Source organism: Heliangelus exortis, chromosome 4 (assembly GCF_036169615.1).
Source record: "Heliangelus exortis chromosome 4, bHelExo1.hap1, whole genome shotgun sequence".
Taxonomy (NCBI): Eukaryota; Metazoa; Chordata; class Aves; order Apodiformes; family Trochilidae; genus Heliangelus; species Heliangelus exortis.
The window spans coordinates 24,224,670-24,242,132 of record NC_092425.1 but is presented as its reverse complement, the minus strand read 5'-3'; the positions used below and the strand labels follow the sequence as shown (position 1 = coordinate 24,242,132).

The window sequence follows — 17,463 nt, the reverse complement described above, 5'->3', positions numbered from 1 at the left end:
AGTCACATAAGGATATAAATTTTCTTTCAGGGATAGTACTTGTGCACCAACACAGGTAAAGTTTTATACCTAAAGGGAAAAAGTCCATTGTTGTGTCTTAAATGCAAAACATTCATTGGAATTTACTTGAGAACAAAGGTAATGGCTGAATATCCTTATGCTGGAAAAGGATGTAGGTGACCATACAGTGTGAGGAGCTGGGTTTCATTTACCATCAGTTAAATCTGGGGCATCAAGAATAAGTATTTGTTACCTCTCCTAAGGCTTCCAGCTCTTCTTCCAGCTGCTGGGTTTCTTCCTTCACTGCCATCAGATAATCAGTAACTGACTGTCGAGGGTGCAGACCCTTTTCAAAGCGGTTGTACATACCACTCCAGAACCTGCAATTGATGGGAAAGTTGGCAATTTCCACATTTGGTGAGGTGGCCTCAGAAACCTTAAATACACAGTTGTGGTTTTTTTCCACACAATCCTAAATGAACCACAAAATGGATTGTTCCTAATTAGAGTGCATACATATAAGTTCATTGAATATTTGGTAAAATTTGTGGTTCATTTGCATTGACTCAGTCCTGAAGATGCAAGTCTGTGGCCATACATGGCTTGAACCAATTCTGATACACAATAGAGAGGTGAATGTACCTTCAACTTAAATCACGTGGCTGGCAGTAGGTCTCTGGACACAAACTTTTGCTGTATTACTTTTTTATTCTAAGCTATGGGCTTTAGAGTCATGGTGTCTCTAAGACAGCCAACATTTCATATTCATAGTTCTGAACAACCACTTCCCATTAAATCACCTTTGAAATTCTGTAAGTTGGTTTTTGTCTGGGGCTAGGAGAGGGGTGAGGGGCAGCTAGTTAACAGGTTTTTTGCCCCTGTAAAGAAGCATCAACAGTAATGAGTAAAAATCAAGACTAAAAAGCAGTAAAAATTAAACTGTTGTTTTAAACCAGCCTAGGCAAATTGCATGATGCACATACATTGCCTAACTCCATTCTGCTACTATGGAATTACCCAACAAACCCTTAGTTAAACAGCTGAGTTGATTTTTTATTTTCAGGAGGAAAGGACTCAAACTGGAAGTCTGTAGCTTACTCTGCTACTCCTGTATTCTGTCTTCCAGCCAATCCAAGGCCACGACCAGGCTGAGTAGGTAACTAGTTCACCAGACAGGTTAAGTAATCCAGAGACTTGCACTCAGCTGCACTCGGATATTTTAGGAGCACGTGCGTGCTCCTTGGTTGTTTAATATGCCTGCCCAATAGTATACTATTTTAAGTCACATTATCTTGTAAGTTTATCATTGCTAATTCATGTGTGGAAATAGTTATGCAGCCAAGTAATTCCATTCAAATCAACAGGATTACTCGTCTGATGAAGGCTCTGCAGTATCAGTTCTTCTCTTACAAACCCCCCTATCCTAAAGAATATGATCATGACTATCCAAAAACTGGTTTAAAGTAGATGTTACTTGGAATAGTAGACAATAAAGGATTCAGTAAATGTCATTTAGGATATTTACTGAATTTTTAACAAGTGTTTTTACTTGCAATTGGAAGACAAACTGATCAGTTGTACTTAAATCACAATTTTGATTAATTTTTTATTGAGTTCTAAAGTTTGTTAAAATTAATGGCATGATTAATTACTCAAGTCAAAATGTCAATACTAGCTTTTCTAAAACTGTTATTTTTGTTACATTAAAAAAAAAATCAACGAAAACCTACTATGGATACTTCTGCTTATAACTAAAACATGGGGAATTCTGCTTTTTATTTTACTAAACACTTGTTTTAGCAATGAAACCATATGATTTCTTGAAATCCCCTTTATTTTGGACACCAGTCGCTCTAAACAATCACCACAAAATCTTGAATGGAAGATATTTAAACAACTTAAAATTTAGAACCCACAGATGAAAACAGAACTGAAAGGGCCATTTCTCAGTGGAAGAAGTGAGTAACCATGAAATTAGGGCACACAACTATCAATATAGCTTTAATCTTAAGCTTCTTTTCAGACTAATACTCAGTTGTAGAATGGTGCAGAGGTGTTGGCTGACTTACTTGCACACAAGGAAACACATCCCATCTGAGACTGAATTTACTTTCAGTAAGCTACCTTATGGAATGACAAATACTTAAACACAAAGGCACTCTGTTCTGTACTAAAACATCCCACAGTTCTCAGTAGCAAGTGATAGTACTTACTTGTACAAGAAGTTGCATGGAGCTATCTGTAGACTCAGGGTCCCTTGGGATTGACTGTGGTCTGATCTATACAAAGGATTCAGGTAATCAGCACGATTTTTCCACAGGTGAGCCCAGAGTGAATATGTTCGTTCTTGGATTCTGAAAATATATGAAAATACATTGAAGTGTCTACTACTGCTACAGATGAAGTTTAGATGTAAAATTCTGTTGCTCTGTACTACTTCTTTACAGTCAGCTTCATACTTCCTTAACAAAATTAGATTTAAGTTATAAATACAGAAAAAGAGAGACACATATTCCTTTATTGGTCACTAAAGGCAAAATCCAACCCATCTTCCACAAAGCCAGAGCAGCTGGAGAGAACATGGAGAGATGGGTTTCTCTGCCAGACGGCAAGGATCACTTCCATAAAATTCATTTTCAGACTGATCTGTACACCAAGGGAATCCCTGCATTTAAAAGCACTCCTACACCATCGAGCTGCACTTTCACATGCTATGAGGTGTCAGAATGTGATGACCTCTGAAGGCTTTGATTTTAAAAGGACAGTGGCACTGAGGCTACTCTGCATTTGAGCAGTGAAAAGGACCAAATGACAGTAGCAAGCAGTAACTCCCACCTTCCTCTCATTACTACTGCTCAGTCTGGATGCATGAGAGAAGCAGCAGGCATCATATCTGAGGAGCCAGGGCCCCAGGAAGCATTTACAAATATCTGAACTGTGAGGGATGAGATTGTCTCTGGGCCTGAGGGCAGATAAATTAATGAATAATTGCTTTGGGTACAAAACAGCGTAAGGACAGTTTGCTGACTTGGTCCTAGGGAGGGGTACCAGGCCAAAAGGCTGTTCATAGGAAAATACCTGAGAGGTCAGAACTAAAGTGGTCTGACATGAGATCCAAAGGCAGGTTAACACACAGAAGAGCTGTGACCCTTAAACTGAGGACCAGAGTCAGTAACCCCTTGTATTAGAGCTACAGGTTGCCTTGTTGTTAATGCTGCAGTAAAGGCAGTGCCATATGGCTGAGGAGCTAATGCTCCTCTCAGTTCTCCCTAATCCCTGTCACGCACACCATGGATTACACACCCAGAGGAGCCACATCGCAGAGGATCAACTTTTTTCCAGTATTAATCTGTTGCCAGAAGACAACAGCCAAGTGTGCACCACAGCTTATGAAAGCACATGCATTGAGGCTGGCAGATGTCTGAATCCTCAATACACCCAAAGACCCCCAAATCTACCAGTAAAGAGCAGGCTTTCATACTTCAGCTCTCGTCTCTCCTTCTGGCTGTTACACAGGAAATTCCCAAACTGGCAAGAATAAACATGATGCTGTATGTGGATGAGGAATCTCTCATTGAATTCAAAGGCACAAGGAAATTGTTCCATTAACTGCCAAACACACTCGATGAACTGGTCAATAACAGGGGATATCTCCTTCGGATCTCCATCTAAAATGCCATACCTGAAACGAGACAAGATATCTTCAATTATAACCTCAAACCCTCTCCAAAAACTGAATTAACACTAATGAAAACAAGCCCCTCACTTTTAGTGTGTGTGACATCATAGACATTCATTCCTAACTAGGAATTCCTCAACTACTAGCATATTTTTTTTACTTACAAAAATGATGGAAGATTCATAGAGAAGAATGAAGGCAGAATTTATCAAATACAAAGAAAAAACTTGTTACAGGCATCTTCTTGCCTTACAGCTACTAACATCTGGCTGCTACACTGCTACATAGCCATGTTTTAATGCTTTTAATATAAAGTCATACCATAGGATGTAGTATGTCATGATAAGAATGACTGCAATGACTTATGGCAAAAACTTGTCTTAGGCAGGAATTCAATGGTAGAGCATTCCCAAAACAAGAAAACTGAGCAGGAGAGTAAGAGAACAACCTTCACAGAAACCAGTTTAAAGCTGCCCTCTCTTGGTGAAATTTTTAGGAAGTGGGAAATGTCTACATGCTACTGTATCTGTCAAATTTTCTATCTCCAAAAATATCTGGAACCACTTTCAATAGGTTACCTTGAAGAACAGGAGCCTGAAAATATAAAACAAGTTAAGTCTCCCTAATGGGAAGAAATATTTTCAATTAATTATGCTGCATGTCTAGTGTGTACCTTGGATGTGTGTATGAATATATCTTGCATATGTGTATTCCAAAAGTGTTCATATTTCTGTGTATTTTGCAAAGCTCCTGGTATTGAGCTGCACAGCCTTCTTGAAAGGGAGTCTTGGCACTACTGAAAGATGAGAGAATCCAGAGGGATTTTGTAAGCCACATACACACTACTTTTGTCACACATGAATCTCTTAGTGCTCATAGCAAGACCAGCATTCTGAATCCCCAACAGCAGTCATGGGGTGTGTATACAAGAAAATACTGATATTAAAATATTTCACTTTGATTTTTCAAGGCAACTAAATTATATAGTAGGAGAAAAGGGGATGGCTGTTTCCTGAGGGCATTCTGTCGATACACTTTGAAAGGCAACAAAGAAATAATATTGGAATGGCAGCAGGTACTGACTATGTAAAAATAGAGAAAACCTTAGCACTGCCTTACCTGTGGTTAAATTTATGACCAAAGGAAACCCAGTCTTTTTCAATTAGCACCTAAAATGAGAATATTGCATTCAGTGTTGTGGAGCAGAGATGACACATGCTGAAGCAGGCAGAAGAGGGGTGTAAACAAGCAGTATTGGAATCCCAGTCATTTCTTAGAATAAACAGAAAAGTTACAAGCAAGAATGATGTAAGCAAGCAGTATCAGAATACAGGATAATTTTAAAATAAGCAGAAAAAAACTAATGAAAAATGAGCACCACTGCAAAATTGAAAGAAAGCAGCGCTCTCCATTGAGGCAGGTAGGATGCCAATATTTCAGTACCACTTCAATTAGCCTGATTCATCATTTTCTAAAATAGAACCTGAAAATGTTTCAAACTTCTTTTAAAGCATGACCAGGAACTTGATAAGCAGTCCTAGATGTTTTACAAGTGCTGGTTTGCTTGGAAAAAGAACAGATTTTCCAGTGTGACTGGTCACTGCAACCTAATGTCTAGGGGACACACACTTCTAATGCAAAACTTCAGTGATCCCTGAAAATGAATGCAAATTCTTGCTTGCACAAAAGGTCCTTGAACTGTGAGAAAGCTTCATGGTCAAGGTTAGAAAAAAAAAAAAAATGGGTTCTCAACTGACCTCCTCTGATAACATTTCATACAGAAACTCTAAGAGACTGTAACTTGGGCAGATAAAAACCTTCCTATATGAAAATAAAGAGGAACTTTCAAGGAAAGTTTATTTTCCATTTAAGCCAAAGATACTAATCTTAAATGATGCCATAAAAATTTTTGTTTATTCTGTGAAAGAGAACCTGCTTACCATGAATCCCTTCATAGTCCTGTAATATGGGTCCAATAGAAGGCTTGCTAGAGAGCAAACCTGGGCTGTCCTATCCCAGCCATCAGAGCAGTGAACAAGCACACTCACACCTTCCTCAGCCACAGCCTAAGGATACAGAAAAAGTCAGAAATTTCACAAGAGGGGGAGAAGGGCAATGGTAAGAGAGGAACAGCAAGAGAGTGCAATACAGGTAGTATTAATTTGGAAACTGGGAAACCCTGTTAATTTCTTTATTCTGCCACAGAGGTCTTGAATGATGTTGGGTATTATTCCTCCCATTTGAAAAGTCTTAATCTCATCTCATCCCATGCAACATGGTGGATGCAGCATCACCTGATTATGCTCCATTACAGGAGGATGTGGGATCCATGTCAATTAAAATACATCAGTCTGCCAGAGCAGACATATACCTAGAGGAGATTCAGGTGCTGCTAAAGCTTTAAATCACACACCAGTAATAGAGCAGACGTATTTGTTATACTGCTCTCAATTTCCTTCCTGATGGTAATGTCAATAATGACAATGTCAGTTTCTGATGCCTGTGCTAGCATGGATATTATTCCACCACACTGCTTTGCACTCTGAGGACATCCTTCTGAAGGTTTGTGGGGAAGCCTGTGGTAGCAGTAAACTTCCATATCTAATACAGAAGATTGTCTCTTTAATACAACTGTGGAGGGAGGATCCCATTTTATAAATAAACACATAAAGAAGAGATCATTCTAAGTTTTCCAAAGTATTGCATTATTTTTGGAACTTGAGGTTTTTTTTAAACTCTAAGGGGTTTGGTCTTTGTAATTTCTAAAGAGAACTGAATTTAGGAAGTAAAAACTTAAAATAAGCCAGGAAAGATACTGCTTAGAAAAATAAACATTTAAGTTAAACTTGGGCTTAGTAGGGAGGGAGGAATAATATAAATTATTTATGCTTATCTCAAGAGACAAGTAAATTCTACCAAAATAGAATGTCTGTGAGCAGGAGACCAATAACTGGGAACTGCAGGTCAAAAGAACAGGTCAAAAGGCATTTCTGAGCAGGCACAAGGCTAGCAAGCATACAGGCAAAGGATAAATTTATTTTGGCCAGTATTTGAAGACCAGCCACTGGGGAAAGGTTCACAAGAGGTAATGTAAATGCCATGTTTTCTATAAGCTAATGACAGGTAGTTGGGCTGGGAGGCACTGTAACATGTGGTTATCTCCCAGCTGCTGTTCAGGTAAGAAACCAGTTGCCTGCTGAGCAGCAAGAAGCAAAGCAAGAGAACCCCCCAGTTACTGAGGTGGGAAATCCATGGAGCTGTAGCCACATAGTTGTATGTAGCAGGTAAAGTGAGTTTAAATGGCCTAAAACAAATTGTTATGGTAATCTTAAAAGTAACAACTGAAACAGAAAAACCAGAGTGCAAGGAACAGGGTAATAAAATCAAAGGTATTGCTGGTAGATGACAAATATCTGCATTAGTTTGGATGGAATTAGGAGAAATATTATTCTTATCAAAGCCAACAGCTTTTCTCAAGAGTAGAAGCTGCTTGAGAGTTTGGCCATGGTAAAACACAGGAGCTGGTTTAGGAGGTGAATTTAGCTGGTGGCTGAACAACTCAGGGGAAAAAGCAAGTAGCTAATATTACTATATTACAGTGACCATGTGAAGAATTAGTTCATGGAAAAAACCTTCAACAAAAAAACGGTCTAGAAACCGGTGGAGGAGGCAGGAGAAACAGTTGAGTAAAATAAGGACATTCAAATATCCGACATAAACAGATACAGGATAGTGGAGGCTTTGGGACATTTTAATTCTTCAGTGAGAAGAACACAAACTTCTTTTACCATATTAGCAAAATATCCACATGACAGCAGCTAAGAATTGTCTGTCCTCAGAGATGAAGCATTGCAGTATTTTTTTTCAACCTCACTGAAGATAACAGAAGTTACCCACAAGGAGAGAATTTGGACCTCACTTTCTGTATCTGGATAGTCCAAGTTTTGTTCTCATTATACACTCATCATTACCTTTGCAATAAAAATGCCAGCATCCATAATGGCTTTGATGTGCTTCAGCCAGCCAGAATTTTCTAGGCCCCACAGAAAGTCACTCATTGAAGGCGATTTCAGCTCACAAACTGCAAAATAAGCTACATCTTAAATACACAGTAATTATAGACCCTCAAGCTTACATTGAGTGTTCAACCTCAGAGTTACCTCTTCAGATCCCCCATGTAAAACACTAATTTTTTTTAAAGAATGGCTATTTCACAGTCAACCTTTATCCCAGAAAAAAAGGATTTATTTAAAAAATGGGGCTGACTCAAATATCACCCAATATGTTGATTTAAGTTAAAAAGGGAAACTGTTACAAAGCCTATGAAAAGCAGCTTACCAAATACATATTTATGTGCATCACATGCTTTCCAAAACTGTGTTGGGAGAAAAGTTTTCAACCTTCTGAGAGTGGATTGTGTATTTAATAATGAGGACTTGGAAAGTGAAAGCATAAGACTTCTGCTCTTGGACAGGCAGAAAGCCACCTAAATGGTGCCACAACCTCCTATTCCCATCCACATTTGGTGAAGAAACCCTATAAGAGCAGTCCCACCAAACCCAGCCTTCAGCATCTCCACAGATGATGGGGTTTAGGATAAAGCAATTCACTCAGTGGTTCCCCATCCCTGAATGAAACCTTAGTTAATCTTCACTTGTAGACAGAAAGTATTCTACTTGTGAGGAAAAAACATAATTCACCAAGAAAAATAGAATAATCTCCCAGGCTTTACAACATTGAGTTTCTATCCTGCTTTATCCAAGTGTCTATTTTTCAATGTTACAGAGCTTGTGACACCAGAAGAAAAAAAAGGGCAATCAGAATCTAATTCCAGTACCTCAACTCAGGAGCAAACAAATACTCAACATTTTGTGCAATCTATTTTCAACTGTGAGACACTAAATTCACCTCACAACTTACGTATTTATTTTGAATCATGTGGAGTTATACCATCTTTTAAGGAAAAAGATATTAACCGGTGAAGCTCACTTAAGGAATATAGCAAAAAATGTCATGCTTTTTAAGGAGTTAATGTGTGATGTGTGTATTAATGTTTTAGTAGGTATTTTGTCCTCTAGAAATCTTTTAAATGGCTTGGTTAGTTATGGCTGTTATGACCAGTGGCAAAACTCAAATTCCAATTGAAGGTAACTAAATTTTACAAGCCAAAGTCAGAGTATCTACCACGTCTGAATGTATCTGACTGTCTTAACTCCATTGAATTCAGATGCAAGAAATAGCCTAACATGTCCATACAAAGTCTTGCAATCTCTGTACATAGGGCCTCTTCCAGATGGTTATTTTAAAAGTAATTTTTGAAGTATATTTATAAAAATGCATAGATAGCAGCACTGAAAGCAAACAGCTTTTCAGATGATTAATGTTCCTGTGCAGATGGAAGCATGACCAATTAGTTACTGTATTCTGGCTGAAGCTGCTGTCTCTGTTTACCCAAGGTAAGGCTGAAATAGTACTTTGCTCATTCCCACTACCAAATTATAGTCAATATTTACCTACCACTTCACCGGGCAAAGTTCAGACTGTGCTAAAGGCATACACTGTATATGTCACATGATTCTGGCTACTGCTCGGGACCTTAATAGTGAAATCAATTACGAGGATTATCCTAAGAGGAAAATGTGTTTCCATCTCAGCAGAAAAGGTGCCAAAATCTTGGAGAGACAAGACTTGCTCCACCTGCTGTGTGGGCACAAGAGAATCAAGATGCCCTGGGCAGGTCTTATCACAATCCATCAGTGCTTCCTTCCCCAGGAAGGTAGGAAGAAGGAGGATACATGGTGGAAACTGCCTCTTCCACCAGCAAAAGTACCAGAGGGGGATGCTGGATCAGTTCACCCATTTCTAGCAGGATGGCCATAGGGCATCCAAACGAGCAAATGCTGCAGAGCAAACCCTCAAGCTCCTTTTCTGGCTGCCCTGTCACTGAACTCCAAGGATGACAGGGATGCTCTTACATCAGCAGCTACTGCTCTGGGTATGAGGGGAGGAGAAGCTCACCTTGGCTGTTTAAAGACCGACAGGGAGCATGTGGGGTCATAACTTCAACATACAACAAACAGGGCTCCAGTCTTGGTTGGCCTCTGGACATATGGCAACACTCACCACATCCCAAATACAAACAGCAGCCTCAGTCAGCCCTTGAATCTTTACTGAGAAAAGTCCTTGTGCAACATTTCTTCCTAATACTAGTAGTTATTTCAAGGAGGGTTGTATTGAACTTATCACAAGGACTTTTTACAAGGGAATGTAGTGATAGGGTGAGGGGCAGCAGTTTTAAGATCAAAGAGGGTAGATTTAGACTAGGTATTAGGGAAAAATTTTTTCCTGTGAGGGTGGAGAGACACTGGCACAGGTTGCCCAGGGAAGCTGTGGCTGCCCCCTCCCTGGAAGTGTTCAAGGCCAGGCTGGATGGGGCTTTGTGCAGCCTGATCTAGTGGGATGTGCCCTGCCCATGTAGGGGGGTTGGAACTGGATGATCTCTAAGGTCTCTTCCAACCCAAACCATTCTATGTTTCTATGATATTTTGCAAAAAACTAACATTATAAAAGAGCAAATACATGTTAATGTTAAGATAAATTAAATTACTATAATTAAAGGCAGACAAATCACAAAGCTAAAATGCTTTTTTTCTTACCTACTCAGATAAATTATTGACGTTATTATAAATTAATTTCTTCACCTTTTTCCTAAAAAAACGTTGCTGAAATTTACACATTTCTAACATAAGTGTATTTTCCAGTGGAAACCTGAGTAATCAGTTTTTCAAATTTTCTCAGTGAAAGTGCTAAGCAAGAATACAGCATGCACTAAATTGAAACCAATTTTCATCATCCTCATTTGTCTTTACAAAGGCTTTTATGTACCTTACAAATCTCACCTCAGATCATGAGCAATAGTCATATTTTGTCATGTTTATAGTGTAATGTAACACTTCACCTTACAGATTCACCCAGTTATGTTAAAGTACTACCTGATAAAAATGTAAAACCATATTAAATGTATCTTATCATTTGTGACAACCTTTTGATTCTGGATCTCCTTGTATGTGGAAGTCAGATAATAAACACCTTCTCAAAGGCCACCAGAGAAACAGACAAAGGGACACTGATACAAATGGAAAAAGAGAAACAGTACACAGGGCCTTAAATAAGAAAAGCCCTGATTGTAAACAGAAGTCGTAAGACTGTAAAAAAGCCCAAAAAAGTACTTGAAAGCCTCAAGCACCTGAAATCATTAATGTAACTGCTGTAGCCCCTAGTCTTACCAACCAGGTAGGTAAAAGTGAGATTTCAGCACAACAGATATAAAACCTATTTTAAAAGTGTATGTTATGAGCATATGGCTCATTTAAAAAATAGATACTAAGAATTTATGTTCCCCAAGTAGCCTGAAGTGTTAAAAACATTAGAAATTACCTTGTCACATGTCAGTCTGGGCCATAAGTCTGTCTTATTAACTTCTGGCTCAAAAATAGTACACAGTACTGTCCCATGCAGCCAAGCTGTTTTTTTACTATTTTAAACTTTATAGTCTTAATCTAAACAAATAAAAGGACAAGTTTATTCACCTGGGCTCCAACTAAAAATCCTACTCTTCTTTCCAGAGACCCTTAGTCCAAGGAATTAAGTAAAAATATGTCATGAAGAGAGTGAGTATTTTACCTGCATCACACTGGTTTTCATAAGCTGCTCTTATTTGAAAACAGAGCACAGCTCTCCACCATGGAAAATGTAAGCCCTTCTTAGATCTAAAATTCACATATGCAAACAGATGACAGGAGACAGATGAAGAATAAAAGACCATGGACACAGCGTCAAAGAGCAGCACAGCTCAACCAAACTGGTCCAGGAGGTGCCAGAAGATGTTGATGATAAAGGTGAAATAATAGTGAGACTCTGGAGTGGAGTGAGCACTACTGACTGACTGCCTATTTAGAATCAACAAGCCATTGAGGGTCAAGGATGGCTTATTTATTCTTACCCTTTTCCCAGAATGTAATGTAATCCAAATCCTAAATGACCGTACAGATGTGCTTGTTTGTTCACTGATAAGTATTTATAAAGCAACAGTTATTAATTTCAATGGGATTATGATGGTGCTGAATGGTTACATCCATTGACTATGTTTCATAAATACCCTGATGTGACTTACTCTATAGAGGGCATGAGTACATTTCTATTAAAATTCACAGCCTAACACACACAACTACCTTATCCACCACCCAGAAAAATCAACCCATACATTTTCTGAGCTTAATTTTTTTCCTGTACTTTCCACTAGCATGAAATACAGTCATAAGTGATATTTTTCATTATACCAACAAACTGCAAAGCACAAAAGATGTAGTGCAATAAGGTGTATTTAAGCTAAACAGCTTTTTTCATTAAAGAAAATTATTTTTTTATTTTACCCATGAAAAAAGATGTTTGCACAATTAGAAAATCCTCACTAGTTCTGATGATGCTCCATTGCACAAGTTCCATTAGCAAGCAGGCAGGGGCATGGAGTTGCAAGAGTTCTCTTTTCACACTCATTTTCACTGCTGCTAATTTCAGAGCAGTTCTATTAACTCGTGTGACAGAAAAATTAAATCTTTCTTCTAATTTTCAATACAGAAGAGTATTACCTTCAAGCATTTTCTGTAGACTGTTCCTCATGACATGGATGTTCTCAATGCCTATGAACTGAAACTTGATGTTGGAGTAATTGTCTTCATTCTCATATCCCTTCCCTGCTGCTCTGTTTGCCATTGCGTTGAGCTATTAAAAAAAATCGTGAAAATTGGAGGAAAAACAGGAGCAAACAGATTCTTCTCAAAACAAAGCTTGTGGTCTAGTGCAATAAATCAGAGTGATCTAAATCAGGCACAAATAGGAAGCATTTATCAGTGTCAACTGTTAGGAAACAGGGATCTCTTCAGAGCCTATTGCAGGGTCATTGAGGCTCTGACCTCTATTTCACACACTTTGCATGCAATTTCATTAGTGAGGTTGGATACAAAACCCCAAAGATTAGACAGGGCTCCTCTGAACGAGCTTTAATTTGTTTTTAAAAGGCTACTCTGATCTAGTTTTTGATCATCATTATATTTACTAGCAGAATATACCCAGGAGGTGGCAGTGTTTTAGCTGCCATGCCACTGTTCCACTGCAGAGGTACACTGTAATATTGCCAAAATTACTGTGTTTTACTGCTCAAATCATACAGAATGTTATACAGTTTCCTTCTCTGAAACTTGGAATAGTGAAGAGAGAGCTGCTGTAGTTTTTCCTAAGTTTATAGGATCTTGGGTTTAGTTCTGTGGGCCCACAAAAGATTCAAATTAACACGATTACCACATATATTTTCATCTGTAATGCAGTGCTACCAAGTATTCTGCTGTGCTGCAACACACAAAGGAAGGTAGAGTTTTAGTTTTGAACCCTACTCTTGCTTCCTGGCATGGGAAAGTCATTAAATGCTTATTTAGTTCAGTTTTACCAAGCATAAAACAAAGGGGTTTTTTAATGCTATTTTTAAATGCTATTTATTTTTTAATGCTATTTTTTTTATGTTTTTAATGCTAACTGTCTGTCAAATCCCTTATGCTAAATTTTGATCTCTGGGTTGAAAACTAGAGCTAACAGAAATTAATTAAATACTTTCAGTTTATTACTGTATCTATTTTCTTTTGTTTGTTTGTTTGTTTGTTTCCTATAGCAAAATCTTACTATCCAACAAAAAGAAATTTTATTTTTGCATTAAGTCTCTGCTCTCCTATGAAATGCACACTGTAAATCTGGGGAGTCTTGGAACTTCCAAATAATTATGAAAGCTCCAGGATTAACAAAGTGGCCCATGTGGCAGGACCTCCATACCACCAAACACAACTAACAGCTTTTGCTCAGGAAAAATTTGAGAATTCAGTAATGATATTTTGCACATCTAGACTGAAAGGCACCAACAAAGCTTTTGGAGAGACCTTATGAGGTATCAATTGGACAAAAAGTGACTTGTCTGCATTGGAGTGAGAGCCAATGCTCATTAAATATCAAAAGTGTCTCTGGGGCATTGCCTAGGAGATAAAAAGCTGATAACTCATTTCCAGTTGATTTCCCAGTATCACAGGCAGCACTACTGATTTGCTGCTTCTGTGACCACTTCTGAAACTCACAGTAATATCCTTAAGTACTCAGCCAGTACTCATGAGATATATGAGAAGGTTTCTTCTTGATCTCTTCCACCCTGAGCACACAGACTCCTGATACGCAATTAAAATTTAGAGCTGAATACATAAAGTTGAGTAAGGTTGATTTTCTGCTGCCAATTTACCTCCAGTTAAGATGAACAAGTCTAGCTTTTTAAGTTTTATGTCAAAATAGATATCCATGGACCAAATCCCTTGACTTTAAAAGGAAACAGCTAAAGACTAAAAACTTTTTATACCGCTATCATTTCAATTTAGATGCATAAGAGTGCAAATAGGTGAATCCCCTCTTTAATTCTTTTATCCTGTCCAATTTATTGTGTGAAGGTAGGAGATTTTTTTCCTGTATTCATACTTCCTAGTGCATCCATTCCCATGAGCAGAACTCGACAACAGGAATACACAGTTATGTTTGTGTACCACTATTAGGAACTGAAACATTGAATTAATTTTGTGGTACAATAGAAGAAACCGTACTCCAAGATAGGAAGCCAGGAAAAAAACCCAGCATTTTTCATTTATTCATCTCCTGTAAAACTTCTTTTATCTTGTCTAACAACCATCAGTCTGCTGATGTTTTGACTGCCCATGAACAATAAAAAAAATATACAGCCTGTGAACAGCATGTCCTTTAAGGACAGAGGCCTCAGTGTGACTTGCTAGAAAGATAAGAACTATCTGCTGAATCCTAATCTTTCTCTTTTGAAATAGATATCAGTGCCCTAATATAAACAAAATGAAGCAGTCTCTCACAGCTTCAGGAAGAAAGATCTGCATGCATGAGTCTAAGCCACTATAAACCCCTGGAACACATCTAGCCCCTAACTGGCCTAATCCTCAGTACAATAAATGCTGTCTCTGCCACGGAGCAATTTTATCACAGAAATCCTTTATTAAAACATTCTGCAAAAGCCCTCTTTAAAAAGCAAATAAATACAAGGTTAAATCTGCAAGGCTTTCGGACACTCATTTATTTTAGATATTGTCAGTTGCCAAACTTTGCAGCTGCCACAATATTTACTAACAAGTTTTCCACATCATCTACCAACATTCCATCTGTTGCTCTTAATGCAGTTTTTGCAATTCTCTCTAGATTGTGCCTGTCCTTAGTCTCAGTGACTATGAGCAGACAGCCTCTAAAGGGAACAGACCACATTTGCCACATTTCCTGGTGTCTTCTTTAATGTGGAGGTGACCCGAGTCCTTGCTGGTTAGAAAGGGCTATAGAACAGATTTGTCTTACTCATAAGCATAAAGTTTCTATTAGCTTCTTCTGTAAACAAATAGGGCAAGGAGAAAATTAAGAAATACAGTAGCCTAAGGAAAGCTCTGAATCTGGTCACCTTAGTCTACTTAAATTAAGCAGAAGTAAAGCTTTCTTCCACAACCAAAGCTTTTTTTTTTTGGAGATAATTAAGCAAAAGGAGGCACAACATATGAAGAGCACTTGTGAATGTTGAATTCACTGGCCCATCAGTATTCATCATCTTTGCAAGGAAAGATGACAGAAGAGGCAGGTAATTTTTTATCTTTCTAGAACAATGGGAAACCTTGCACCATACTGAATAACTTACCTTTCTATTTGTTAGAGGTTCCCATAGGAATGCCAGGAACAGTGTGTATTTGTATCTATCACTTCCTATATGCTCTGGATGTACACATGCATTAGGAGCTGCAGAATTAACTGTGACAGCTGTAACAAGACTGTATTTAGCACCTGGGATCAAAGGAGCCTTAGAAAATCAGTCCATTCTTGCAGCACAAGAAGATAAGTAGGAATCAGTGCATACAAATTACAATTTTTTTTTTCCAAGAGAAACTCCATGAAAACAAACAGTTTAGATCTGATGGCTGGCTCCTGAAGAAGATATCATTGCTGGAAATATGTTGTCATCCATGACTGAGTGAGCCAATTTCACTCTCCCTCTCTCTCAAAGTACAGGCTTTTTCATGGGACACAGGAGTTGTCTCACCAAAGTCATGCACCAGAGAAGTTTAAAGGATGGCTCCTTTCTGATATTACCTTACAAAACATCATTAATAGCCAAGTCAGTACATGTTTAATAGTAATTCCATAAATGAACAATCTCCTTCCTTAATTAGGGAAGAGTACCAATATCATAATCCAGGAAATGCTTCACTATAAGTCTTAGCCAATATAGAAAAGTGTTAAACAAGCATTATTTAGGAAGCCAGGTGTATGCCTCCTATCCAAAGTCTGCTCTGAAAACAGTTCTACAAATCCTTCCCTAGGACTCATCATGAGCCACTTTCTTCAGGACCAGAAGTCAGATGGCACCTTCCTCTTCTTCCCAATAAAAGAAGGAATTGAAGGTCAAAGTAGTCACTGAATTACAAAGTGCAATGAGATATCCCAAGGATCTGACTTTCTGGCTACTTCATCCCTTTACCACTCAGCACTTTCTTACCAGTCCCCAGGTCTCCAATCAATTTCAAATCAGAGAGGTTCCTTGTTTCTCCTCCAACTCTGCCAGGTTTGCTCTTCCTCATTCCATTCCTAGAACTTCTTGGCTTTAGCCACCTTCCTTTTCTAAGCTCCATCTCCTGATATCAGGATGCTGCAGCACCTTCCTTGCTCCTTTTCCTCAAGCCTTTGCTCTCAATATTCCCCCACTAGAGCCAATCCTACATTGACTAGAGAATTTGTGGAGATTTGCCCCTTTGGTTTCTTTTCTTCAGATGCTTTGACAACTTCAGCAGGGAAGCTATTTATAAGGTAAGAAAGAAAATACCCTTGCTCCCACCTCCAGACACTGAAGTTTATCTAGTCCTCATCACCTTGAGACATATGCTAGCATGCCAAATTTGGACACAGGGATTTTTTTAGTTTCCAACCTTTTATAGACCATCACTGAGTTTCTGTGCTTCTATGTAGCATATTTTTTCCAAAACTTTTATCTTGGCCAAAGATTTTAGTCAATTATAGAGATAAATAGTTACCATATTTCAGATTCTCTCTCAAAAAGCACAGAAGTGATGGAGGTATTTAAAGAAGGCCTCCTCAGTTCTTGTAACCTCAGGAAATGTTTTTTCTTTAGCCTTATGCAAAGGTTGAAATTTTCCTCCTTGCAGGAGAAATCTTGATTGGAAAATTTTAGTATATGCAGACAGAGATTTGCAACAATTTTACAATGGGAATAATGTTTTACTAGCCTCATCAGCAATACTGTTACTGATAGCTCCTCTGGGTGTGGAAACAGCTATGATTCTGACTCACTTACTATACTGTAAATTAACATTTTGTCAAGAACAAAAAAGAGATTTTTTTTCCTTTTAAGACAAAAAATGTGGGCAAGGTTCCTAGTTAAGATTCTCCTGATAAATCCTGATTTACCTGAGGAGTTACACAGGTGCAATTAATGTATTTAGCCCAGGTTCAGTCTTGCTATGTGCAAGAAATTTAATGCACTTACTTTGGGCCGTGTATCAACAACATATAGGAAATCACTTCCTGGATTTGCTTTTCTAATGGCCTGGAGCATCTGTTCATCCTCAAGGCATCGAGCACTAAAGCCAGATAAAGGCTGACTGCTTCTACATATGGATGCCTGCAGG

The 17,463-nt window shown here is 38.3% G+C and overlaps 1 protein-coding gene across 2 annotated transcripts in view; it reads right to left on the bottom strand.

Annotated features, from left to right (window-relative positions):
* MTMR7 (myotubularin related protein 7) overlaps window positions 1-17,463 on the bottom strand; it is a 45,490-nt gene that overhangs the window by 3,003 nt on the left and 25,024 nt on the right. Inside the window, exons 6-13 of one of the 2 annotated variants that reach the window (XM_071743448.1) lie at window positions 17,322-17,456; window positions 12,328-12,460; window positions 7,651-7,760; window positions 5,620-5,745; window positions 4,799-4,848; window positions 3,482-3,682; window positions 2,214-2,354; window positions 254-380 (exon numbers count right to left, since the gene is read on the bottom strand). In XM_071743448.1, coding sequence (XP_071599549.1) covers window positions 254-380; window positions 2,214-2,354; window positions 3,482-3,682; window positions 4,799-4,848; window positions 5,620-5,745; window positions 7,651-7,760; window positions 12,328-12,460; window positions 17,322-17,456 — 1,023 coding nt within the window. The remainder of the gene's footprint in view (window positions 1-253; window positions 381-2,213; window positions 2,355-3,481; window positions 3,683-4,798; window positions 4,849-5,619; window positions 5,746-7,650; window positions 7,761-12,327; window positions 12,461-17,321; window positions 17,457-17,463) is intronic. The other variant, XM_071743449.1, reaches the window with a different exon arrangement.